Raw genomic sequence first — 25,838 nt, forward strand, 5'->3', positions numbered from 1 at the left:
TGCCTTTCCATTGCTTTCTATTCCAATTACTTTAATATTTTGTTTCCATTTAATTTAAGGCATTATTTCCATATAGCAAAACCCAAATTGAGACAACTGGCCAGAATTACAGTATCTGTTAGGGGTGAAACAGGATTAATCCATTTTATTCTTCCTGGCTGAGGACTCTGTAACAAAATACCAATGTTTTTTTTTAGATCTGATCGATGCCATATCTTACATTTTCTTAGTTCACTTGTACTGGCAAAAATAGGGATTTGGTATTTTTCATCAGGATGGCAATCTTAGCTCAGAGTCACTGTTAGCACTCTCCCAATTCACATCATCATGTTGACTTTGTAAAATGGCTCAGAAAAAAGGTGTTCATAGATAATAATTATTTTCAATATGGCTTCCTTTTATTCTGATATCAGATGTGAAGGAAAGCCAAGGAAAACTAATATAAAATGTCTGTTTGTTGTACATGCTTTGTTATGGACATTTCACCAGTTCTCCAATAAAACACATTGTGGGCCAATTTCCCAGGCAGTCTCACAGATGGAGGTGAGAGAGGTTCCCACTCTTTTTTGGAATTACTAATGATAAACAGTGTAGTGTTCAGTAATTTGCTAAATGAACCATGAATGATAGATAGTATGTACCACAACAGTGCTACATATTCTGTCTTCCTGCTATACAGTGTTGCCGTGGTGAGGGGTGCCAATTTAAATGTTAAAACCTTAAGTGAAAGGGATGAATTCAAAGATAATCAATTCCCTTAATTAAAAGAAGAAATCACAAAGTCAGGCATCCGCTGTGACCTGATACAATTACTCATCCCTACACCAAAACCCATTTTCTCTCAAGGAATGAAGTTATCTTCGCAAATAGATCTGTTCTGGATATTACCCTATTCTGTTTGTAGATCATGGCCAAGTACAAATTAATTGTGTTAGCCTGAATGACAAAACTATAAAATTGCTAATTGACAGTGAACTACTGACTGATGTGCATTGATTTTCAGAAGCTATCATATAAATGCAGGTGTAAATAGTTCAATGTATCAAAATTACAGTCACGTGATGACTTGAAATGGTAACTTTTAGTTCTCTATATATACAGCTTGATTTACTGCATTTTTCTGTTTTCATTTCAGATTTCTAGCACCTGCATTTCTTTTGTTTTTCAACTCATGCCCTATGCCATATACAACCCAAAATTCCTGAGGAAAGTTATTTATAGGCCACACATCTGAAAAGGCTAATGTGACTATCTTTGAAAAAGGACCTAGTGCTTTCCCGGCATACATGACAAATAAACTCTTCTCGCGCTTCCCGCCAAGTACAAGTATTGAATATAACAATGACAAACTCTGCCATCTTCATCGGGGATACCTGTACCCAGCTGGAACCCAAAAAGAGTATATTCACATCCATCTTTAATACAGCATCTCTCTTGGTAATCCCATCTTTATAATTTAAACATGGATTTATATCTAATGAACAAAAAATTACTTTGCTGAAAATTTATTTATTCAAAATACTATAGTTTCTCTTTCCACAGATGTTGCCTGTTCTACTAAAGATTTCCAACATTATCTACTGTCACATTTCCAGCAATATTTTGCTATTTTCTTACCTTCCCTCATTTTCTGATCTTGTTTTATCAATTCTTCCACATACTTCTTCTTCTCTTGCTTTTCTTCACTTATTCCAAACAGAGTAAAATCACCAGCCTTCACCTCTATAGCCCCTTTAACATAAGTGTCTCAAGTACTACAAGATCCAAGAGAAGAAAACACTAATGTGTGCACAATGTAGATCTAAAAGAACTTCTCAAAGGTGTAAAAATGTCGACAGTTACAGAGGCTTTAAAAGGAAGTTCAGCTTATTCAGTTCAGCTGCCATAGCTGAAGCATTTAAATTCAACTATGGAAATACTCAAATCTCATAGGGTCATAGAGAAGGGGAAAGCTGAGACATTGAAGGGATTTAAGAGATGAGAATTTTAAAATGGTGATGTTACCTAGCTGGGAGCCTGTGTGAGCCAGCAAGCACAGAGGTCATAGGTTCACAGGACATGCTGTGGGTTGAAACACAAGCAACAGAGTTTAGAATGAACTGATACCTGGACACCAGACAGCTACTATCATAAACACGAGGAATTCTGCAGATGCTGGAATTTCAAGCCACACACATCAAAGTTACTGGTGAACGCAGCAGGCCAGGCAGCATCTCTAGGAAGAGGTACAGTCGACGTTTCGGGCTGAGACCTTTCGTCAGGACTAACTGAGAGAAGAGCTAGTAAGAGATTTGACAGTGGGAGGGGGAGGGGGGACATCCAAAATGATAGGAGAAGACAGGAGGGGGAGGGATGGAGCCAAGAGCTGGACAGGTGATTGGCAAAAGGGGTATGAGAGGATTATGGGACAGGAGGCCCAGGGAAAAGAAAAAGGGGGAGGGGGGAAAACCCAGAGGATGGGCAAGGGGTATAGTCAGAAGGACAGAGAGAGAAAGAATGTGTGTATATAAATAAATAATGGATGGGGTACGAGGGGGAGGTGGGGCATTAGCAGAAGTTAGAGAAGTCAATGTTCACGCCATCAGGTTGGAGGCTACCCAGACAGAATATAAGGTGTTGTTCCTCCAACCTGAGTGTGGCTTCATCTTGACAGTAGAGGAGGCTGTGGATAGACATATCAGAATGGGAATGGGATGTGGAATTAAAATGTGTGGCCACTGGGAGATCCTGCTTTCTCTGGCGGACACAGCTACTATCACTTACCTGTTATGGTGACCTGTGTGCAAAAGGTATGTGATGCCAATAGGTCAATGACACTATCGTGATAAGGTGTGGAAATGGATGACCAGTATGCTGATTGGCCCCTCAATAAGATTATTGACAATTTATGGCTGATCCAAATTTAGTCTTGACAGCACCTTTCCCACTTCTCCCCATACTCCTTGGCTTCTTAAATCATAATGTTGAACTTTCACTGAGAAATTATGGAAGAAGTCTGAGTGAGTTCTGAGGTGATTATGTCACTTTGAAACTGCAGTCTAATATAATTAAGAAATACAAGTAAGAAATGCCTACATTTATGTAAAGTTATTCAAGATATTGTAGTGGAAGCACTTACTGATGAGGAGTGTGCACTTTTATGGCCTGGGATGTTTATATTTTGTGCAGCAATTGTGGGGGGTGACCACAGGGGAAGCATTTCAGGCCAATTATCTTTCTTCAGACCAGGGAGACGTTAGCAATTTATAAGTTAAAAGCTAGAATAAGTAGGTTTAAGTTACACAGAAAGCAACGGTGGTGGGATAGTGTTGAGAGCAAGAGAGACTGAAGTGGATGTAAGCAGGAAGAAACAAACACTAAACAATGTTGGAATGGGAGATACAAGACTGGAAAGGTTCGTAATCTGAGTATGCTGAAATTAATGCCAAGAGCTAAAGGCTATCACACGCCTAACTGGAAAAGAAAATTAGTTAATTTAGTTTGGCATATATCAAGGGTTTAAAGACGAGGAGGTTGGAATGGGCGTGGGTTGGAAAATTAAAGTGCCGTTCAACTGGAAGTTCAGGATCAGCCTAAAGGAGTGAATGGAGGAATTCTGCAAGGTGTCACCTGATCTGCATTTGATTCCTCCTTAATTGGAAGATCACATCATGAGCACCAAATGCACTGCATAAAATCACTGGTCACATGGGACCAAAGAATATAGAGGAACACGATCCTTGAAAGAATATGCCCAGTGTTTGTGGGTAACACTGGATGCTTACAGGTGTTCCAGGCTCAGACTGATGGAGATCACGCCTCAAAACAAGTCAGCTGCAGAGGACAGCATTTAGCAGAATGAGGTCTGCTGTGAATCAAAGGAAACCCAAAGGTGGTTTACAATGACAATTTCAAACAAGGTATGAAGAAATTCAGCGTCTCTGAGAGGTCAGGTCAAGGCTAGTGCCTGGTGGGATGGTGTGAGCTGTATCCATTTTACATCAGCTCATTTCCCACATCACTACTGACAATGTTGCACCTGATTTCATCTGTTAAGCTTCCATAGCTGTCTTAGAGATCTAAATAATATTCTCCAACCTTTCACCAACTTGTTCTCATATTATCTGTGAATCACTGCGCTTGCAATGAATGGAATGTGCCCATCATTCATGAGTGACAAAATGTCTACTGATTGGATGTTCACGATGTTCTTGTTAAAAGGCTATTTCCGGTACCACACTTGTGTTCCTACATTAGGTGACGTGCAAAGATCAGTATGAAAGGAGAGACTACATTTTTCACCCATTCTTGGAAAATCTGTAGACTTCCCTTACAGCAAACCATTGCCTCCTGAGTAGCTCCAGACTTCCTGCCTCCACCATCTTACTTGGAAGATTATGCCAAGTGTCAATAGTGCTTTGCCTGAGGAAATATTTTCTGGCACTAGCTCCATGTAATCTCTTTGTGTATACAGTGGCATGCAAAAGTTTGAGCACCCCTGGTCAAAATTTCTGTTACTGGGAATAGCTAAGCAAGTAAAAGATGACCTGATTTCCAAAAGGCATAAAGTTAAAGATGACACATTTCTTTAATATTTTAAGCAAGAAAACTTTTTTATTTCTATCTTTTACAGTTTCAAAATAACAAGAAAGGAAAAGGGCTCAAAGCAAAAGTTTGGGCACCCTGCATGGCAGTACTTAGTAACACCCCCTTTGGCAAGTATCACAGCTTGTAAACACTTGTTGCAGCCAGCTAAGAGTCCTTCAATTCTTGTTCGGGGGATTTTCACCCATTCTTCCTTGCAAAAGGCTTTTAGTTCTGTGAGATTCTTGGGCCGTCTTGCATGTACTGCTCTTTTGAGGTCTACCCACAGATTCTGGACGTTTATGTCAGGGGACTGTGAGGGCCATGGCAAAAACTTCAGCCTGCGCCTCTTGAGGTAGTCCATTGTGGATTTTGAGGTGTTTAGGATCATTATTCTGTTGTAGAAGCCATCCTCTTCTCATCTTCGGCTTTTTTTTTACAGACGGCCAAAAAGTTCTATTCAAAAGGTTCAAAGGAACATCTAAACAAGCCCGATGCATTTTGGAAACAAGTCTTGTGGACTAATGAAGTTAAAATAGAACTTTTTGGCCGCAATGAGCTAAGGTATGTTTGGAGAAAAAAGGGGGCAGAATTTCATGAAAAGAATACCTCTCCAACTGTTAAGCAGGGGGGTGGATCGATCATGCTTTGGGCTTGTGTTGCAGCCAGTGGCACAGGGAACATTTCAATGGTACAGGGAAGAATGAATTCAATTAAATACCAGCAAATTCTGGAAGCAAACATCACACCATCTGTAAAAAAGCTGAAGATGAAAAGAAGATGGCTTCTACAACAGGTTAATGATCCTAAACACACCTCAAAATCCACAATGGACTACCTCAAGAGGCACAAGCTGAAGGTTTTGCCATGGCCCTCACAGTCCCGTGATCTAAACATCATCGAGAATCTGTGGATAGACCTCAAAAGAGCAGTGCAAGACGGCCCAAGAATCTCACAGGACTAGAAGCCTTTTGCAAGGAAGAATGGGCGAAAATCCCCCAAACAAGAGTTGAAGGACTCTTAGCTGGCTACAAAAAGTGTTTACAAGCTGTGATACTTGCCAAAGGGGGTGTTACTAAGTACTGCCATGCAGGGTGCCCAAACTTTTGCTTTGGGCTCTTTTCCTTTTTTGTTATTTTGAAACTGTAAAGGCTGGAAATAAAAAAGTTCTCTTGCTTAAAATAGTAAAGAACTGTGTCATCTTTAACTTTATACCTTTTGGAAATCAGTTCATCTTTTACTCGCTTAGCTATTCACAGTAACAGAAATTTTGACCAGGGGTACCCAAACTTTTGCATGCCACCATATTTATCCCTATAGTTGTGGCTTGCATTTAACCAGAACATTAAACTAGTCATCACCCAAAAATTGTTAGCAATTCTATCTGAGTCACTGATCATCTCTCCCCAAGGCTGGTCCCCGCTTGTGGGTCAGACATTTGCCGCTCAGTAAGACAAGGAAGGGGATGTAAAACAGGTGGACAGATTGTAGTGAGGTCCTTCTGTGGTTTTGGAATTAGTTCAGAATTGAAATGATTTCAGAGAAAGTTTTTCCAGTCGTTAAATAAAAATGAAAAATAGCCTCAATTCCAAATGCACTTTTTAAAAAAGTCAACTGGCTTTCCAGAATGTTCTGAATCCTAGCTGAGCAAAAGACATCAGTACTGAAGTTTAAGTTTTTTTATAAAAAATATTCATGAGTGCACTTTTAGTGGCTAGCTGTTTCAAATATGTATCACTTAGCTTGATCCAAAAATGACTTATGTTGTTAATACTCAGGAGGCTCATCTTTCAACCAAGGGCTGTAAACAGCTTCAAGTGAGAGCTGTGAATGACAGAGAGTGGAGAATTGGTAAATTGTGTGGATGGGAGTGCAAAGTTATGGCAGGCCACTGATTAAATGCTTGGCTAAAGTAACAGCAGACATAGATCAAAATAGGTCATTCACTTTGGATGACAAAAAGAAAAATGGGAACATTTGCTCAGTTGATACAGTTTTAAAGTTGGACATTGTACACAGGTAAAGAAATGAGCAGTAAAATACTGTGCCAATGGGTAGGACTCGAGTTATATGGAAGTGAAATTAGTTCTCATCTGAAGCACTGCTATTGGAATACTCCACTTAAGGAAAATTAGGTGTGTCTTCACTGGAATCAAACCACGATTTAAAAACCGAGGACAATTTGAAAGACTAGTCCCTTTATTAGAATATTTTTCAACCATCTCAGTGGCAAGAGCTTTTGTACAGGATAGACTGGAAATTATTTCCTCTGAAGCATCACACAGAAGGGCCCATAATCTTAAAACCACAAAGAGATTATTTTCGAAGGGAATTAGGAAATATCTTATCAATGTGATGGGTAGCAGAGAATGCTACTCCAACTAGAAGTGTTTATTGCTAGGTCAGTTTCTCCCAAGCAGAACAATTTCATTGGCAATGAGGGAATGGTTCATTTAAAAGATAAAATATTGCTGTGCTCCACATTTAACATGTACAATTATCCATGGAAAATGTGCACAAGATCAATGTGAACACAGAAGACTGACAGTTCCCTACAGAAATGAATAATTTACTTTTAATGAGTTACAAATAAATAAAATCATTTGCCTTCTACAACCTATTTGTTTGGATTTTTTCACTGATGTGCCATCAATACTTTGAATCACCAGTAACACAAGGTATATTCCAATAGAAGATGCTTGTAAAAATATAATTTTATCATTCAGTGCTAAAAAAAATGATATAAGGATATGCTTTTAATGTTAAAATAAGAAAACCAGACTTAAGCAAATGAAACTCCAATACTTGCTATCTTCTTGAATATTATTGCTTTGCATGAGGTTTTTCCAATTAAAAGCACATTGTTTGGATGCAAAATAAAATTTGCATATTAGTAGCCATAGAATGGCTGAACTCCCAATATTTATGAAGAATTGTTTATTTCTCAGCAAAGCAGAAATTAATCTCCTGGAAGTCAGCTATGGCAAACACAAAGATTTGCCTGTTGTTTTTATTTCTTGCTTTTGTAAGTGATTTTACTGTGAACTCTCATTTTTCGATGCACATCTGATGGAAGCTTCATTGCTATCTTCTTTTCTGTGGTCGTTTCTATGGCATTTGGTTTCCATAAAACTAGCTGAGAGTCTTCCCCACACGTCAGTAAAGAATTATCCTCAACATCCCAGTAAAAGGCACGAACTGTTGCTGAGTGTCCGTCATGTAGTGAATTCATGTGGGCAAGGGCACCAGCTTCACATTTTAGGAAGTGAAGTTTCCCCTTATGGCTGCCACCTAATACGAACAAACTATCAGCTTCCTTGTGGTAAAGCCCTCCAATCAGGTAGTCCAAGTGGCCACTGTCCAATTTCAAGCTCTCTCTGGCATCCTGCATTTTAACAAGTGTGATGGGCTCATCGTTATGGAGATGGTCAAGATCCCACAGAAAGAAACCTTCGTCATGGGTCAAGCAAAATATCTGCTCCCACTGACTACCAGACCAACCAACAAAACTGACTGAAGAATCAGAGTTGCAAGTTGCAAGGAGAGCATCGTCTTCAGTTTCTTGGCTGATGTCAAAAACATTGACCAATCCATCGGTTGAGCCTGAAGCCACCATGTTGGGATTGGAGGGATGGAAACGGATTTGCGTGATATCATTGTTGTGGGTTTCTGAATAAACCCCAAGAGGTTCTTGACCTCCAGGACTATCAGTGTTGGTTCCACTTCGGGCATCCCAGAAAACCATGTAAGTATCTTCCTCAATCTTTTCCGTTCCAGCACAGATAACTATATCATTACAGCTAATATCAAAGCTGGTAAATGCATTATTAGGATAGCCTTTATAAATCTGCACTGCCTCCGTGCTAGATAAACGCACATCCCAGCACTTCAGCGTCCCATCACAAGAAGCAGAGAATAGTAAATGGCTGTTGGTTGTTGCGAATCTTATCCCACTAATAGGAGCAGAGTGGCCTTGGAACTGTTGAAGCAGAGCCAGAGTCTGTTTATTGTAGACACGGATACGGTGGTTGGAACACAAAACAGCAACTAATTGACTATTCTGATCAGTGGGTGACTTTATGCAGTCAATATCCAGCAGGTAGGTTGAATCTTCAGTTTTCTGTGTAGATCGCTTTGCAATGCGCAGGTCATGAAACCACTGTTCAACGTCCTCCATGATTGAGCTTGTCCCTCCACGATCTTAAATGAGATAAATAAGCACAGAAGTAAAATAGACAATTCCATCTTATTTTTATGCAGCAAAATTGTTCTCCAAATCCCCAACTCAAAATTTGATGTATTCAGTAGCTGACCCAACAGTTCAAGTTTCTAGCTCTGAATTGTTAAGACTAAGGAACTCAACAGATTTAATTTGAAATCCATCATTAGAACATAGAATAATTAATCTAACCCCCCCCCCCAATACAGCTCATAACCCCAGTCTCGATGAAGTGTCTCAGCTCGAAACATCGACTGCTTACTCTTTTCCATAGATGCTGCCTGGTCTGTTGAGTTCCTCCAGCATTTTATGTTGCTTAGATTTCCAGCATCTGCAGATTTTCTCCTGTTCATAACTTTCCAGTTTTCTTACATCCACGTGCCTATGTAAAGGGTCTTTTCTACATTATATTGTATCAGCCACTACCACAAACCATGGCACCCACCACTCTGTGTAAGAATAAAATTACCTGACAATTCCCCTAAACTTTTCACCTTAAACAGACGTCCTTTGGTATTGGCCATTGCTGCCCTGGGGGAAAAAGTGTCCTGACTATCCACTATCCCTATGCTTCTCATAATCTTATCTACCTCTCTCAAGTTACCTCTCATCCTGTTATTCCAAAGAGAAAAGTGCAAGTTCTCACAACCTTTCCTCATAAGACATGCTCTCAAATGCAGGCAGCATCCTGGTGAACATTCTTATGAAATCAACAACTACAATTGTGCACAGTGTCCCTGGGACATTGAGGAACAGATATGTAATCAGATTAAGGAAATGTGTAAAATAATAGGGTTGTTGTCATGGGGGGTTTCAATATCTCTAATATAAACTGGGACCTTCTTAGTGCAAATTGTTCAGATGGGGCAGAATTTGTTAAGTGTATCCAGGAAGATTTCTTAAATCAATATGTGGAATGATCCAACGAGAGGAGGGGCCGTACTGGACCTGGTGTTGGGTAATGAGCCTGGCCAGGTGAATAACCTTTCAGTGGGTAAACAGCGACTGCAACTCCTTAACTTTCCCGATAGTTATAGATAAGGATAGGTATAGTCCTCGTGGGAGAGTTTTAAATTGGAGTAGGCCAAATTAGGCAGGAACTAAGAAGTGTTAATTGACTTCCAGTTAAGATGGCGATGGTTTAGTCGCTTAAAGCTGTCACTCCATTTTATTTCTTATCTCCGTACTTCTTCTTTCCTTTTTTTTTAAACTCCAGATTATTAATTTTTTTCCCCTCCTGTCTGTGAATACGCCTGTCTTACAATGGCTTTAAGGACCACCAAATCGGGGAAAAAAGAAATTCCTGCGGCTGGTTCCTCTGCCCAGATAGTTTCCATTTTGGAACAGCACCCACAAGATATACGAACCCCATTTCCAGAAAAGTTGGGATATTTTCCAAAATGCAATAAAAACAAAAATCTGTGATATGTTAATTCATGTGAACCTTTATTTAACTGACAAAGGTACAAAGAAAAGATTTTCAATAGTTTTACTGACCAACTTAATTGTATTTTGTAAACATACACAAATTTAGAATTTGATGGCTGCAACACACTCAACAAAAGTTGGGACAGAGGCATGTTTACCATTGTGTTACATCACCTTTCCTTTAATAACACTTTTTAATCGTTTTGGAACTGAGGATACTAATTGTAGTAGATTTGCAATTGGAAATTTTGTCCATTCTTACTTGATATAAGACTTCAGCTGCTCAACAGTCTGTGGTCTCCGATGTCTGATTCTCCTCTTCATGATGCGCTATACATTTTCAATAGGAGATAGATCTGGACTGGCAGCAGGCCAGTCAAGCACACACACACTCTGTGTCTACAAAGCCACGCTGTTGTAGCCCATGCAGAATGTGGTCTGGCATTGTCCTGTTGAAATAAGCATGGACGTCCCGGGAAGAGACGTCGCCTTGCTGGCAACATATGTCTCTCTAAAGTCCTAATATACACCTCAGAGTCAATTGTACCTTCACATACATGCAACTCACCCATGCCGTGGACACTGATGCACCCCCATACCATCACAGATGCTGGCTTTTGCACCTTTCACTGATAACAATCTGGACGGTCGTTTTCACCTTTGGCACGGAGAACTTGACACCCGTTTTTTCCGAAAACTAGCTGAAATGTGGACTCATCTGACCACAGCACACGGTTCCAGTTTTTCGGTCCATCTGAGATGAGCTTGGGCCCAGAGAACTCGCCGGCGTTTCTGCATAGAGTTGATGTATGGCTTCCTCCTTGCATAATACAGTTTCAAGTTGCATTTCTGGATGCAGCGACGGACTGTGTTGAGTGACAATGATTTTCCAAAGTACTCCTGAGCCCAGGTGGCTATAATTGTCACAGTAGCATGACGGTTTCTTAGGCAGTGCCGCCTGAGGGCTCGAAGATCACGCGCATTCAACAGTGGTTTCCAAACTTGCCCTTTACGCACTGAGATGTCTCTGAATTCTCTGAATCTTTTCACAATATTATGTACTATAGATGTTGAAAGACCTAAATTCTCTGCAATCTTGCATTGAGAAATTGAACTGACTAACAATTCTCTCACGAATTTTGGCACAAAGGGGTGAGCCACGACCCATACTTGCTTGCCAAGACTGAGCCTTTGATGGACGCTACTTTTATACCCAGTCACGATACCTCACCTGCTACCAATTAGCCTGCTTAATGTGGAGTCTTCCAAACCGGTGTTACTTGAATATTCTGTGCACCTTTCAATCTTATTTTAACTCTGTCCCAACTTTTGTTGAGTGTGTTACAGCCATCAAATTCTGAATTTGTGTATATTTACAAAATACAATTAAGTTGGTCAGTAAAACTATTGAAAATCTTTTCTTTGTTCTTTTGTCAGTTAAATAAAGGTTCACATGAATTAACATATCACAGATTTTTGTTTTTATTGCATTTTGGAAAATACCCCAACTTTTCTGGAAATGGGGTTTGTAGTATTCGAACTCAAGTCTGAATTTAAGACTTCTTTCGGTTCATTGGAATACAAATTAGATCAAATTAATTCCAAAGTGGAGGCTCATGCCAAACGTCTTTCTCTTCTTGAGTCTGCTACCGATGATTTAAAACGCTGCTTTCACGATTTGGGAACCGCTTGCTCCAGCTTGAGGGATTATAACAGCAAGTTAATATCCAAAGTTACGGATCTGGAAGGTCGCAACAGACGTCAAAATCTACAAATCCTCAGCTTGCCAGAGGCTATCGAAAGTGGATCCCCAGTTGAATTTTTTTCTACATTACTTTGTGAGATTTTTGGGAATGATATTCTTCCGAGTCCACCGTACTTTTACGCCTAAGCCGGAGTCGGGCCATAGGCCACGCCCATTAATTCTCTGTTTTCATCGCTGTAAGGTGAAAAACCTTTTGATTATGGAAGCACGTCAGAGAGAAAAGTTGAAATTCAGGTGTCCCCCGCTTTTCGAACGTTCGTTTTACGAAACCTCACTGTTACGAAAGACCTACATTAGTTCCGTTTTCACTAACAGAAGGTGTTTTCACTGTTACGAAAAAAGGCAGCGTGCGCCCTGAGCAGCCGCTCTCCCCCGGATTCGGAACGGCATTCTAGCCGGCAATGCTTAAACACGTGCCTGTGAGCGTCCGTTTGCAAGATGAGTTTAAGGTATCAGAAAAGCCTGAAAGAGCTTGTAAGGGTGTTACACTTAGCGTAAAACTAGGCATAATTAAACGTTTTGATCGTGGTGAACGAAGTAAGGACAAAGTTAGTTTGGCTTGTGGAAGTTAACGAAAATGATGTTGAAGAGGTTTTGGCATCGCATAACGAAGAACTGATAGATGAAGAGCTGATGCAATTGGAAGAGGAAAGGATAACAATCGAAACCGAATGCAGTAGTGAGCGGACAGAAAGTGAAGTCGTCCAGGAACTGAACGTGAAGCAACTGCGTGAGATTTTCACTGCAATAATTGCAGAAAAGTACGACTTTAATTTTGAAAGGGTACGTCGGTCTAGGGCATATTTGCAAGATGGTTTGAGTGCTTACGAAGAACTGTATGATAGAAAAATCGCAAGGCAGTCCACATCAGCTGCAGCAGACGACAAACCTCGACCTTCGACATCGAGGCAGGCAGACATAGAAGATGACCTGCCTGCCATAATGGAAACAGACAACAATGAGATGACACCCCAGTGTCCCATCACCCCAACCCCTGGGCTGCGGACAGATACCGATTTGCGGAGAATGCAGCCATAGCCGGGAGGCACCCAGCACATCTTTAAGAAAAAAAGCTGAAATAAACAAGCTAATTAATTAGGTGCCGCCCGGCATGTAAATGTCAGCCCAGCTCCGAGGCAACTACCGATTGTGTCACCTCTGATCTGGGCCGACATTTACGTGCCGGGCGGCACCTAATTAATTAGCTTGTTTATTTTGGCTTTTTTCTTAAAGATGTGCTGGGTGCGTCCCGGCCACCGCTGTACCCCTGCATGCTTTGCAGCAATGTATCAGTCGGCAGCCTGGAGGGTGGGGGCCACTGCACCACCCAACCTGCGATGATTCAGCTGTACTCAGCGCTGACTTCTCGATTCCGGTAAGTGATACTACACTGTACGTACATTATTTCTACTTTATATAGGCTGTGTATTTTTATGTGTTATTTGGTATGATTTGGCAGCTTCATAGCTTAAAGGTTTACTGGAGAGAGTGTTTCTGCCGAGAGAGCTTGGTGAGATTTTCGCTACAGAGAACAGTGCAGGCAATGATTGTAGAGAAGTATTTCTACTTTATATAGGCTGTGTACTTATCATATCATTCCTGCTTTTACTATATGTTATTGTTATTTTAGGTTTTATGTGATATTTGGCACGATTTGGTAGGTTATTTTTGGGTCTGCGAAGGCTCACAAATTTTTCCCATATAAATAAATGGTAATTGCTTCTTCGCTTCACGACCTTCTGGCTTACGAACCGTTTCATAGGAACGCTTTACCTTCGGATGGCGGGGGATACCTATACAAGGGTCAATCTATCCGTATTGTCGAGGATTATACTCCCCAAGTTCTGAGTCTACATGCAGAATATAAAGGAGTCACGAAAGAGTTCTACAATCGTGGACTCGGGCCCTCTCTGCATTTTCCAGCTTGTCTCCGAATAACTCTTGCTACCGGAGAAAAAAAGTGGTTTAACTTGGTTACAGAAGCTCAGAAATTTATCGAAAGTCTCCCTGCTACTTCCATTTCCTCAGACTTGGTTTAATTAGTCAAAATGGTGGACAAGTACTTTTTTTTCTTTTTCCAAGTCAGTGAATTTTTTTCCATCGTTTCTCGTGGGTAGGTTACTGGGTAAAGTTTGTTTGTGTCTTTCTTAGTTCATATCTTTTCTTTTGGAATATTACTTTGAGTTAAGCTTAATACATTTTGGTGGAATTGTTTTTCTTTTCTCTAAGTATAATTCTAATTTGTAGTGCGTAAGTTTTCTGGTTTTTGAATTGTTAACAAATGGAGCTTATGTTGATCAAAGTTGCTGGTGAACGCAGCAGGCCAGGCAGCATCTCTAGGAAGAGGAACAGTCGACGTTTAGGGCCGAGACCCTTCGTCAGGACTAACTGAAGGAAGAGTTAGTAAGAGATTTGAAAGTGGCAGGAGGAGGGGGAGATCCAAAATGATAGGAGAAGACAGGACGGGGAGGGATGGAGCCAAGAGCTGGACAGGTGATTGGCAAAGGGGATATGAGAGGATCATGGGACAGGAGGCCCAGGGAGAAGGAAAAGGGGGGGGAACCCAGAGGATGGGCAAGGGGTATAGTCAGAGGGAGAGGGAGAGGGAGAGAGAGAAAGAATGTGTGTATATAAATAAATAACAGATTGGGTAGCAGGATCTCCCAGTGGCCACACATTTTAATTCCACATCCCATTCCCATTCTGATATGTGTATCCACAGCCTCCTCTACTGTAAAGATGAAGCCACATTCAGGTTGGAGGAACAACACCTTATATTCCGTCTGGGTAGCCTCCAACCTGATGGCATGAACATTGACTTCTCTAACTTCCGCTAATGCCCCACCTCCCCCTCGTACCCCATCTGTTATTTATTTATATACACACATTCTTTCTCTCTCTCTCTCTGACTATACCCCCTGCCCATCCTCTGGGTTTTTTTTCCCCTTCTCCCCTTTCCTTCTCCCTGGGCCTCCTGTCCCATGATCCTCTCATATCCCCTTTGCCAATCACCTCTCCAGCTCTTGGCTCCATCCCTGCCCCTCCTGTCTTCTCCTATCATTTTGGATCTTCCCCCTCCCCCTCCCACTTTCAAATCTCTTACTAGCTTTTCCTTCAGTTAGTCCTGACGAAGAGTCTCGGCCTGAAACGTCGACTGTACCTCTTCCTAGAGATGCTGCCTGGTCTGCTGCGTTCACCAGCAACTTTGATGTGTGTTGCTTGAATTTCCAGCATCTTCAGAATTCCTCGTGTTTACGAGCTTATGTTGATATTAAGAACCTGGAAGTTGGGTTTTGGGGTGGTTTTTTTCTGAAGAGCTTGCTGCTGATCTTAGATAGCTTTCTTGTTGTGGGATTTGAGGGGGGGGGGAGGGATCTCTATTGCCAATAGCATTTATAGGATCTTTAGTTATTCAGGACATATTTCTGTCCTGATTCTCCTGTTTTATGTTTTTGCCCCAGAGCTGTTGTTTGTTTGTTTGATTTTGCTCATGCCTACTACTCTCCATGTTTTTTTAAATGACAAAGGTTAGTCCATTGAATTTTATAAGCTGGAATGCTAGGGGTTTGAACCATCCTGTTAAAAGGAGGAAGTTGTTTTCACATCTTAAGCAGCTCAAAGCTGCAATTGCTTTTTTGCAAGAAACACACATTGGTAGTTCTGATAATTCCCATCTCATGTCAAGGTGGGTGGGGCAGCACTTCCATTCTACTTTTCCGGCTAAAGCCAGGAGAGGGGGGGGGGGGTCTCTATTCTTATAAATCAAAATGTTCCTTTTGAGCTTCACAGCCAAATATCTGGTACAAATGGTTGTCTTATTATTGTTTCTGGGAAATTATATAATACTAGGGTAGTTTTGGCTAACCTATATGCTCCCAATTTGGATGATGTAGAGTTTTTTGATGTTTTTTCTCTTTATTGCCTGACCTGAGCTTATATTCTCTTATATTGGGTGGTGACTTTAACTGTTGGTTAGATCTAGTTATGGATCGATCATCCTCTGTTCCTGGACTACCAAGTAAATCTGCTTTATCAATTCAGTCTTTCCTTTCTAATTATGGTATCTCTGATCTCTGATGTTTGGCGTTCTCTTCATCCAAGTGAGAGAGATTACTCTTTTTTTTCTCCACATGTCCATCATACTTTTACTAGAATTGATTATTTTTTAAATCCATAATCTGCTGATTCCATCTGTTCGCTCTTGTGATTATGAGAGTATATTGATTTCGGATCATGCCCCAGTTACCCTGTCCATATTTCTTCCTGGTCTCCCTCAAGTGAATAAACACTGGCGTTTTAATCCGACCCTGTTGTCGGATAATGATTTTGCAAAATTTTATGAAGGACCAAATAACACTTTTTTTTAAGATATTAACATGTCATCTGAAACCTCAACTCAGGTTGTCTGGGATGCCATGAAAGCATATCCAAGGGGTCAAATAATTTCATATACTGTGAATTTGAAAAGAAAGACCTATACAGAGCGATTAGATCTGGTCAACCAAATTAAAGCAACCAACCAACTATATGCTCAGACCAAAAATCCGGAACTGTACAAGAAGTGAGTGAAACTTTAAACTAAGTTTGACCTTATTTCCACTCATCCAATTGAACACCAACTTCTCGAAAGTAAGAGCTGGTTTTATATTCATGGTGATAAGTCCGGTAAATTTTTAGTCAATCAACTAAAACGCTCTAAAGTTAAACAACAAATTACTAAAATTCGAATGGGAAATGGGAACATTACCTTGAATCATTCTGAAATCAATGATACATTCAAGAATTATTATTCTCGACTCTATTCCTCTGAATCTTTAATTGATAGCGTTTCTGTCCAGCATTTCTTAAACAGTTTAAATATTCCTTCGCTTTCTCCTGATTTCAAAGCAAAACTCAATAAGCCATTATCATTAGAGGAAATATCTTTAGGCATTTCTGCACTGCAGTCTGGTAAATCTCCTGGACCAGATGGGTTCTCTGCAGAATTCTAAAAAATCATTTTCCTCACTGCTTTTGCTTCAATTAACCTTAGTTTTATCCGATTCGTTTAAACATGGTCAATTGCCAGCATCATTTAATAAGGCAGGTATCATTCTTTTAGTGAAAAAAGGCAAAGACCCAACAGAGTGTTCCTCATATAGGCCGATTTCTTTGTTAAATGTTGATGTTAAAATTTTGGCTTGTAGATTGGAGAACATTGTACCCTCAATTATTTCTGAAGATCAAGCTGGTTTTATTAAAAATCACCTCCCCTTTTTTAATATACAGCATCTATTTAATATTTTCTATTCACTTTCAATTGGGACTCTGAATGTGTCGCCTCTCTTGATGCGGAAAAAGCGTTTGATCGTGTGGAGTGGAATTATCTTTTTGCGGTTTTAGAAAAATTTGACTTTGGACAAAGTTTTATTACATGCATTAAATTGCTATATTCGACTAACTCTCAGCAATCCCAACCTTTTAACCTCAAACGTGGCACCCAGCAAGGGTGCCCTTTAAGTCCCTTGCTTTTTGATTTGGCCATAGAACCACTGGCGATTGCGTTTCGTAGCTGCGCTAAATTGATGGGGATGGGGGGGGGGGTGTCGAGCATAAAGTTTCTCTTTATGCTGATGATCTTTTACTTTTCATATCAAATCCGACTACCTCCTTACCCCCAATGTTTTCACTACTTAATAAATTTAGCCAGCTTTCCGGAGGCAAACTTAATTTACACAAGAGCAAACTCTTCCCAATTAATAGAGAAGCACAAATATTAGAATTTCATAACCTCCCTTTTAAAGTAGTACTTAATCAATTCATTTACCTCAGTATTACTGTAACAAGGAACTTAAAGCATCTTTTTCGAGAAAATTTTACTAATCTTTTAAATCATACAAAACAGAATTTGGCACACTGGTCACCTCTGTCCACATCTCTGGTAGGTCAAATTAATGTTGTTAAAATGTATATCCTTCCTGAATTTTTATACTTATTCCAATCTTTACCAATTTTTATTTCTAAAGCCTTTTTTGATTCGTTAGATTCTATTATTTCGTCCTATCTATGGAAGGGCAAACGTCCCAAACTTAATATTAAGCTCACCTTCAAAAACCTAAAAGGGAAGTTGGTATGGCCTTGCCCAATTTTCATTTTCATTACTGGGCAGCCAATATTCTTTTTGGTCTTTCTTTCATAATCAGTCTAACTGCCCAAAATGGGTGGCAATGGAGTTGAACTCCCTTAAGGATTTCTCCATTTCCGCACTTCCTTGTCATTTGCCTAAACTAATTGTTAATCCTCTCATTAGACATACTCTGAGAATATGGGCTCAGTTCAGAAAACATTATGGTCTTTATGGTTTCTCCCTCTCTAGTCCTATCTTTCATTATCATCTTTTCTGACCTTCTATGCAAGACTTAACACTTCATGATTGGTACAGAAAGAGCATCAAGCGTTTTTAAGATCTTTTCATAGATAATAGTTTTGCAACTTTTGAACAATTGTCTGCAAAAATTTAACATACCTAATACTCAGTTCTTTAGATATCTTTAAGTTAGACATTTTATTAACCCTTTAATACCAAATTTTCCTGAGATGCCCAGAAAAAATGTTGTGGACTTGTTTCTTTGTATAAACCCATTGGGTAAAAGTTTAATATCTACTATTCGTGATAAGTTAGCAACCTTGAGACATGACCCCTTTGGTAAAATTAGAATTGCCTGGGAGCATGATTTAAATATTTCTCTGTCCGATGAGGTTTGGGATTCAATTCTTAAGTCAGTTAACTCAACCTCTTTATGTACTCGCCACTGCCTTTTGCAGTTCAAGGTTGTACATAGGGCTCATATGTCTAAAGCCAAACTATTGCGGTTCTATTCTGATATTAGTCCCTTTTGTGACAAGTGTATAGTGGGTGAGGCTTCTCTTGTCCGCATGTATTGGGCTTGTCCCAGTTTGGAGGAATTTTGGAGAGATGTCTTTTTAACTTTATCCCATATCCTTAAATGCCACTTAGAACCTAACCCTTTCATTGCTCTTTTTGGCATTTTGGGTGAAGTTGACACGCGTTTGAGTACGACTAAACGGCATTTTGGGTGAAGTTGACACGCGTTTGAGTCCTTTGCCTCTCTTTTGGCTAGACATTTAGTTCTTCTAAGGTGAAGAGATGTTGCCCCACCCACTCATGCTCAACAGCTTAGAGACATTATGTCCTGCTTAGGCCTGGAAAAGATTCATTTATTCACTTCTTAATTCGGACACAAAGTTCCATAAGGTGTGGGGACCTTTTCTTGATTATTTTCATAACTCCTCTTTAGATTAAAGGTTTATCTTCCTTTTTCTTTCAGTGATTTAGTCCCTTACATCCAGCTTTCTTTTCTGGTTAACTTTTATGGTGTTTTTTTAATGATGTGAAATATACTATAGTTTAGGTAGTAGGCAATACACGTTTTTTATATTCACAGCTTTGTGGTGACAAAAGCTCTGATTAACTTTTCTTTATATCATAATGGTTGGCTTGGAGTGCGTAGTGGGAGGGTGGAGTGGAAACTAACTTTATATGATTTTATTTTGGGTGCTTTTTCTTTACTGTTATGAATTGTACATCGAACACGTTGGTTTTGCACTGTTTAAATTTCCTTTCTGTTGGTTTTTTTTGTTCTAATGTAGAAACTCATAAAAAAATTAATTAAAAAAGTGTTAATTGGGATTACCTTTTCTCTGGCAAGTCCACATCAGGCATGTGGAGGGTGTTTAGAGATCAATTGCCCAGAGTACAGGAAACCCTGTAAGAAGGAAGGATGGGGATGGAAAGATAGGAGAACCTTGGATGTTCAGAGAGGTGATGAATTTAGTCAAGAAGAAAAACGAGAAGTATATAAAGCTTCAGAAGTTAGGATCAAACAGAGCACATGAGGTGTATAAAGAAGCCAGAAAAGAACTAAAGAAGGAAATGGGGAAAGCCAGGAGAGGTCATGAAAAGTCCTTGGCAAGGAGGATTAAAGTGAATCCCAAGGCATTCTATACATACATCAAGAGTAAGAGGATAACTAGGGAGAGGGTGAGACCACCCAAGGATAAAGGGGGGGAACATTTGATTGGATGCAAAGAATGTGAGTGAGGTGCTTAATGAGTACTCTTCTTCAATATTTACCAAGGAAAAGGACACGGAGGACCAGGAGATCAGTGCTGAGTGTATAAATATGTTAGGATGTTTAGAGGTCAAGGAGGAGGAAGTTTTGGGCCTCCTAATAAGTATTAAAGTGGTTAAGTCCCCAAGTTATTGAAGGAGGCAAGAGATGAGATTGCTGGGCCCTTGACCAGTATTTTCGTGTCCTCTCTAGCCACAGGTGAGGTCCTGGTGGACAGATGAGTGGCTGATGTTGTACCTCTATTTAAGAAGGGAACAAGGGAAAATCCTGGGAACTATAGACTGGCAAGTCTCATGTAGAGAAACTGCTGGAGAAAATTCTTAGGGACAGGATACATGAGCATTTGGAAACCCATGGCCTAACTGGGAAGAGCCAGCATGGCTTTGTGCCTTACCAGTTTAATTGAGATTTTTGACAAGATGATGAGAGAGATCGATGAAGATAGGATAGTGGATGTTGTCTACATAGATCTTAGTAAGGCTTTTGTCGAAGTCTCTCATTGGAGACTAATCCAGAAGGTTAAGATGCATGGGGTCCACACAAACTGGCTGTTTGGATTCAAAACTGGCTTGCGCATAGAAAACAGAGGGTAGTGGCTGAAGGACCTTATTTGAGCTAGAAGTCTGCATTTAGTGGAGTTCCACAGGGATCTGTGCTGGGACCTCCGCTGTTTGTGATGTATATAAATGACCTGGATGAAAATGTAGATGGGCGGGTTAGTAAGCTGGCAGATGATACCAAGATGAGTGGAGTTGTGGATAGTGTAGAACACTGACAAAGAATACAGGGTGATATAGATCAGTTGCAGATATGGGCTGAGACATGGCAGATGGAGTTTAACCCAGATAAATGTGAGGTGTTGCACCTTGATAGGGAAAATGCAAGGAGACAGTACTCTGCTAAGGGCAAGATCATTGACAGTGTTGCTGAGCAGACAGTCTTAGGATCCAAGTTCACAGCTCCTTTAAAGTGCTTCACATGTGGATAAGGTGGTTAAGACGGCTTATAGAATGCTTGCTTTTATTAGTTGAGGCATTGAGTTCAAACGTCAGCAGGTTATGTTGCAACTTTATAAAACTCCAGTTAGGCCACACTGGAGTATTGCGTACAGTTCTGGTCACCTTACTATAGAAGAATCCTTGAAACTGAGTCCATAGGTTGTGAGAACATTTCAATGAAGGGGCAAGTGAAGTTGTGCGAAGTTATTCCCTTCAATCAACGTTTACAACAGTTCTTAACATCACTCCAATATACAGTGGTGCTAGAAAGTATGTGAAACCTTTAGAATTTTCTCTATTTCTGAATAAATGACCTAAAGTGCAATCAGAACTTCACGCAAGTCCTAAAACTAGATAAGGAGAACCCAATTAAATAACAAACAAAAATTATACTTGTTCATTTATTTGAGATAAATGATCTAATATTACATGTATTTGTCAGAAAAAGTATGTGAACCTCTAGGATTATCAGTTTATTTAAAGGGGAAATTAGAGTCAGGTGTTTCAATCAATGCGATGACGATCACGTGAGAGTGTGGGAGGCCCTGCCCTACTTGAAGAACATAAACCCGGGTCTATCACCATCATAGCCTGATCTTCACCACAGGTTTTTGGAAGCATGCCATGCCTCATCAAAGGAGATTTCTGAGGATCTTGGAAAAAAGAGTAGTTGGTGCTCACCAGGCTGGAAGAGGATACACAAACCATTCCTAAAGAGTTTGGGCTCCACCAATCCACAGTCAGACAGATTGTGTACAAATGGAGGAAATTCAACACTGTTGTTACTCTCGCCAGGGCCAACAAAATTCATTCCAGGCGTGTAATATTCCAGGAGATCACAAAGAACCTCAGGATAACATCTAAGGCTCTTTTATCAAAGTTGCTGGTGAACGCAGCAGGCCAGGCAGCATCTCTAGGAAGAGGTACAGTTGACGTTTCAGGCCGAGACCCTTTGTCAGACCCTTCATTAGTCCTGACAAAGGGTCTCGGCCTGAAACGTCGACTGTACCTCTTCCTAGAGATGCTGCCTGGCCTGCTGCGTTCACCAGCAACTTTGATGTGTGTTGCTTGAATTTCCAGCATCTGCAGAATTCCTGTTGTTAAGGCTCTTTTACATTGGCTGATGTCAGTGTTCATGAGTTTACCATCAGGCAAACACTGAACAATGGTGTGCATGGCAAGATTGCAAGGAGAAAGCCACTACTCTCCAAGAAGAATATTGCTGCCCATCTAAAGTTTGCTAAGGACCACATGGATAAGCCAGAGGCTATTGGAGAAATGTTCTGTGGACGGATGAGTTCAAAACAGAACTTTTTGGCTTAAATGAGAAGCGTAATGTTAGGCAAAAAGCAAGTATTACATTCCAGCACTAGAATCTCATCCCATCCGTGAAACATGGTGGTGGCAGTGTCATGGTTTGGGCCTGCTTTGTTACGTCAGGACTAGGATGGCTTGCCATCATTGATGGATCTATGAATTCTGAATTGTACCAGCAAGTTCTACAGAAAAATATCAGGGTATCCATCCATAAACTGAAGGTCAAGAGAAAGTGGGTCATGCAGCAAGACAACGACCCTAAACACACAAGTCAGTCCAGCAAAGAATGGTTAAAGCAGAAGAAATTTCACATTCTGGAATGGCTGAGTTAAGGTCCTGAACTTAATCCTGTAGAAACGTTATGGAAGGAGCTGAGGCAAGCAGTTCAAGCAATGAACTCCACCAGCATCCCAGAGTTAAAATAGTTTTGTTAGGAGGAATGGCCTAAAATTCCTCCAAGCCAATATGCAGGACTGATCAACAGTTACCAGAAACATTTGGTTGAAGTTTCAAGTTCCTGGGTGTCAAGATCTCTGAGGATCTAACTTGATCCCATATCGACGTAGTTGTAAAGAAGGCAGGGGGATGGGAATCAAAATGGCAGAACAGACAGTGGAGAGGTTGTAGAGACAGATATTGTGAAGTCCTCAAAGCCAGAAATCAAAAGGCTGAGCATGATGCGACTAATGTCCGGAGCCACATATATTTTGATGCAGGAAGTATCATAGGAAAGGCAGATGAGCTCAGGGCATGAATCAACATATGGAATTATGACATTGAAGCCATCAGTGTGACTTGGTTGCAGGAGGGGCAGGATTAATAGCTCCCATATTCTAAAAGGATTAGATGGGGGCTGGCTGGTGGCGCAACGACATCGGCGCCGGACCCAGGTTCGAAACTAGTCAGGTCCGCCCCCGAGCACGCTCTCCATCCGTGCCGGGTTGAGTGTCAAGACCGCAACTCAACCTCGTAAAACAAAGGGAAAATGCTGCGAAAATGTCTGTGTGGGGAGTGGTGCGCCACACAGTCTCTCTCGCTCTGTGCCTTGGAAAAACGCCATGAAAAATCCATCATCACGGACAGACGCACGCACGGACATGCAGACGCACAGACTCGCATGCACACACCAAAAAAAACCTAAAAGGATTAGATGGCATAGTTTATCAAATGAGTTCAGGAAAGTTTCCTTAATTATTACGTAGAAGCCCCAAAGAGAGAATGTGCAATACCTGATTTGCTCTTAGGGAATGAGACAGGGCAGGTGACAGAAGTTTGTGGAGGGGAATACTTTGCATGTAATGCCATTAGTTTCAAAGTAGATATGGAAAAAGAAGGGTCTGGTCAATGGGTTGCAATTCTAAATTGGAGAAAGTCTAATTTTAATGGTATCAAAAGGGTTCTGGCAAGTGTGGATTGGGACAGGCTGTTTTCTGGCAGAAGTATACTTGGTAAGTGAAATTTTGAGAGTACAAAATTTATATGTGCCTGTCACAATAAAAGGTAAAGATAACAAGTATAGGGAACCTTGATTCACAAGAGATATTGAGGCCTTGGTTAAGGAGCAAAAGAAGGTGGTGCATAGCAAGTATGGGAGGTAGGAAGAAATGAGGTACTCAGAGTGCAAGAAATGCAAGAGAATACTTGAGAAAGAAATCAGGAAGGCTAAAAGAAGGCATAAGGTTGCTCTAGCAGACAAGGTGAAGGAGCTAAGGAATTCTATAGACATGTTAAGAGCAAAAGGATTGCAAGGGACAAAATTGGTCCTCTGGAAGATCAGAATGGTAAACCATGTGTGGGGCCAGAAAGAAATGGGGGAAGATCTTAAATGTAGTTTTTGCATCTGTATTTACTCTGGAAATGGAAAAGAGTCTATAAAAGTGAGGCAAAGCAGCAACAACCTCATGAGCCCTATACAGATTGCAGAGGAGGAAGCGTTTGCTGTCTTGAAGCAAATTAGTGTGGATAAATCCCCAGGGCCTGACAAAGTGTTCCTTCGGATCCTGTGGGAAGCAAGTGCAGAAATTGCAGGGGCCCTAGCAGAGATATTTAAATCATGCTTAGCAGCAGGTTAGTTACTGGAGAATTGGAGGATAGCTAATATTGTTCTGCTGTTTAAGAAAGGCTCTAAAGTTAAACCAGGAAAGTATAGGCTGGTGAGCCTGACATCAGAAAAGTTATTGGAAGGTGTTCTAAGGGAGCAGATATGAGTGATTAGAGATCGTCAGTGTAGCTTTATGCATGATGGGTCATGAATAACCAATCTTATAGTTAGTTATTTGAGGAAATTAGCCCAGGAAAGCTGATGAAGGCAAGACGGTGAATGTTACCTACATGGACTTCAGCAAAGCATTTGACAAGGTCCCCCATGGGAGATTGGTCAAGGTTCATAAATTGGACTAGACATTGGCTTTGTGGGAGAAGCCAGAGAGCGGTAGTAGATGGTTGCCTCTCTGACTGGAGGCCTGTGACTAATGGAGTGCTGCAGGGATCGACGCTGGATCCCTTGTTGTTTCTCATCTGTATCAATGATCTGGATAATAATGTGATTAAACGGATCAGCAAATTTGCAGTAACACCAAATTTGGAGGTGTAGTGGATAAAGAGGAAAATTATTAGAGCTGGCAGCAGGATCTGGACCAGCTGGAAAAATAGGAAGATGGAATTTAATGCAGACAAGTGCAGGGTGTTGCACTTCATTAGGACAAACCAGGGTAGATCTTATACAGTGAACGGCAAGGCACTGAGTGCTGTAGATCTGGGAATACATGTCCATAATTCATTGAAAGTGGTGTTACAGGTAGATAAGGTTGTAAAGAAAACTTTTGGCACATCTGCCTTCATAAATCAATGAACTGACTACAGGAGATGGGATGTTATGTTGAAGTTGTAAAAGACCCAATTTGGAGTATTGTATCCAGTTCTGGTCACCTACCTACAAGGAAGATGTAAATAAAGTTGAACATTTACAAGGACATTAGGGTTGGAGAACCTAAGTTACAAGGAAAGATTAAGTTAGGGCTTTATTCCTTGGAAGGTAGAAGACAGAAGGCAAATTTGACAGAGATATACAAAATTATAAGGCTTATAGATAGGGTAAATGCAAGCAGGGTTTTTCCACTGAGTTTGGGTGGGACTTCTAGAGGTTTATGGGCTAAGGGTAAAAGGTAAAACTTTAAGGGAAACGTAAGGGGAAACTTCACTCAAAAGGTCACGAAAGTATAGGACAAGCTACCAGCGCAATTGGTGCATGCGAGCTTAATTTCAGCATTTCAGAGAAGTTTGGATAGGTAGACGGATGGTAGGGGTATGCAGGGCTATGGTCCAATTGCAGGTCGATGGGAGTAGGCTGTTTAAATGACTCAGAACAGACTGGATGGGCCAAAGGGCCTGTTTCCATGCTGTGCTTTTCTATGACT

General features: G+C 40.7%; 1 protein-coding gene across 6 annotated transcripts in view; it reads right to left on the reverse strand.

Annotated features, from left to right (window-relative positions):
• Positions 1 to 7,124: 7,124 nt before the first annotated feature.
• The window catches only part of wdr89 (WD repeat domain 89), a 195,736-nt gene continuing 177,022 nt past the window's right edge, over positions 7,125 to 25,838 (reverse strand). For all 6 annotated transcript variants that reach the window (XM_072271596.1, XM_072271589.1, XM_072271571.1 and 3 more), the window contains one exon: positions 7,125 to 8,763. In XM_072271596.1, the coding sequence (XP_072127697.1) occupies positions 7,574 to 8,763 (1,190 nt within the window). In that variant the 3' untranslated portion in view covers positions 7,125 to 7,573. The remainder of the gene's footprint in view (positions 8,764 to 25,838) is intronic.

This window comes from Mobula birostris, chromosome 1 (genome assembly GCF_030028105.1).
Source record: "Mobula birostris isolate sMobBir1 chromosome 1, sMobBir1.hap1, whole genome shotgun sequence".
Lineage (NCBI taxonomy): Eukaryota > Metazoa > Chordata > Chondrichthyes > Myliobatiformes > Myliobatidae > Mobula > Mobula birostris.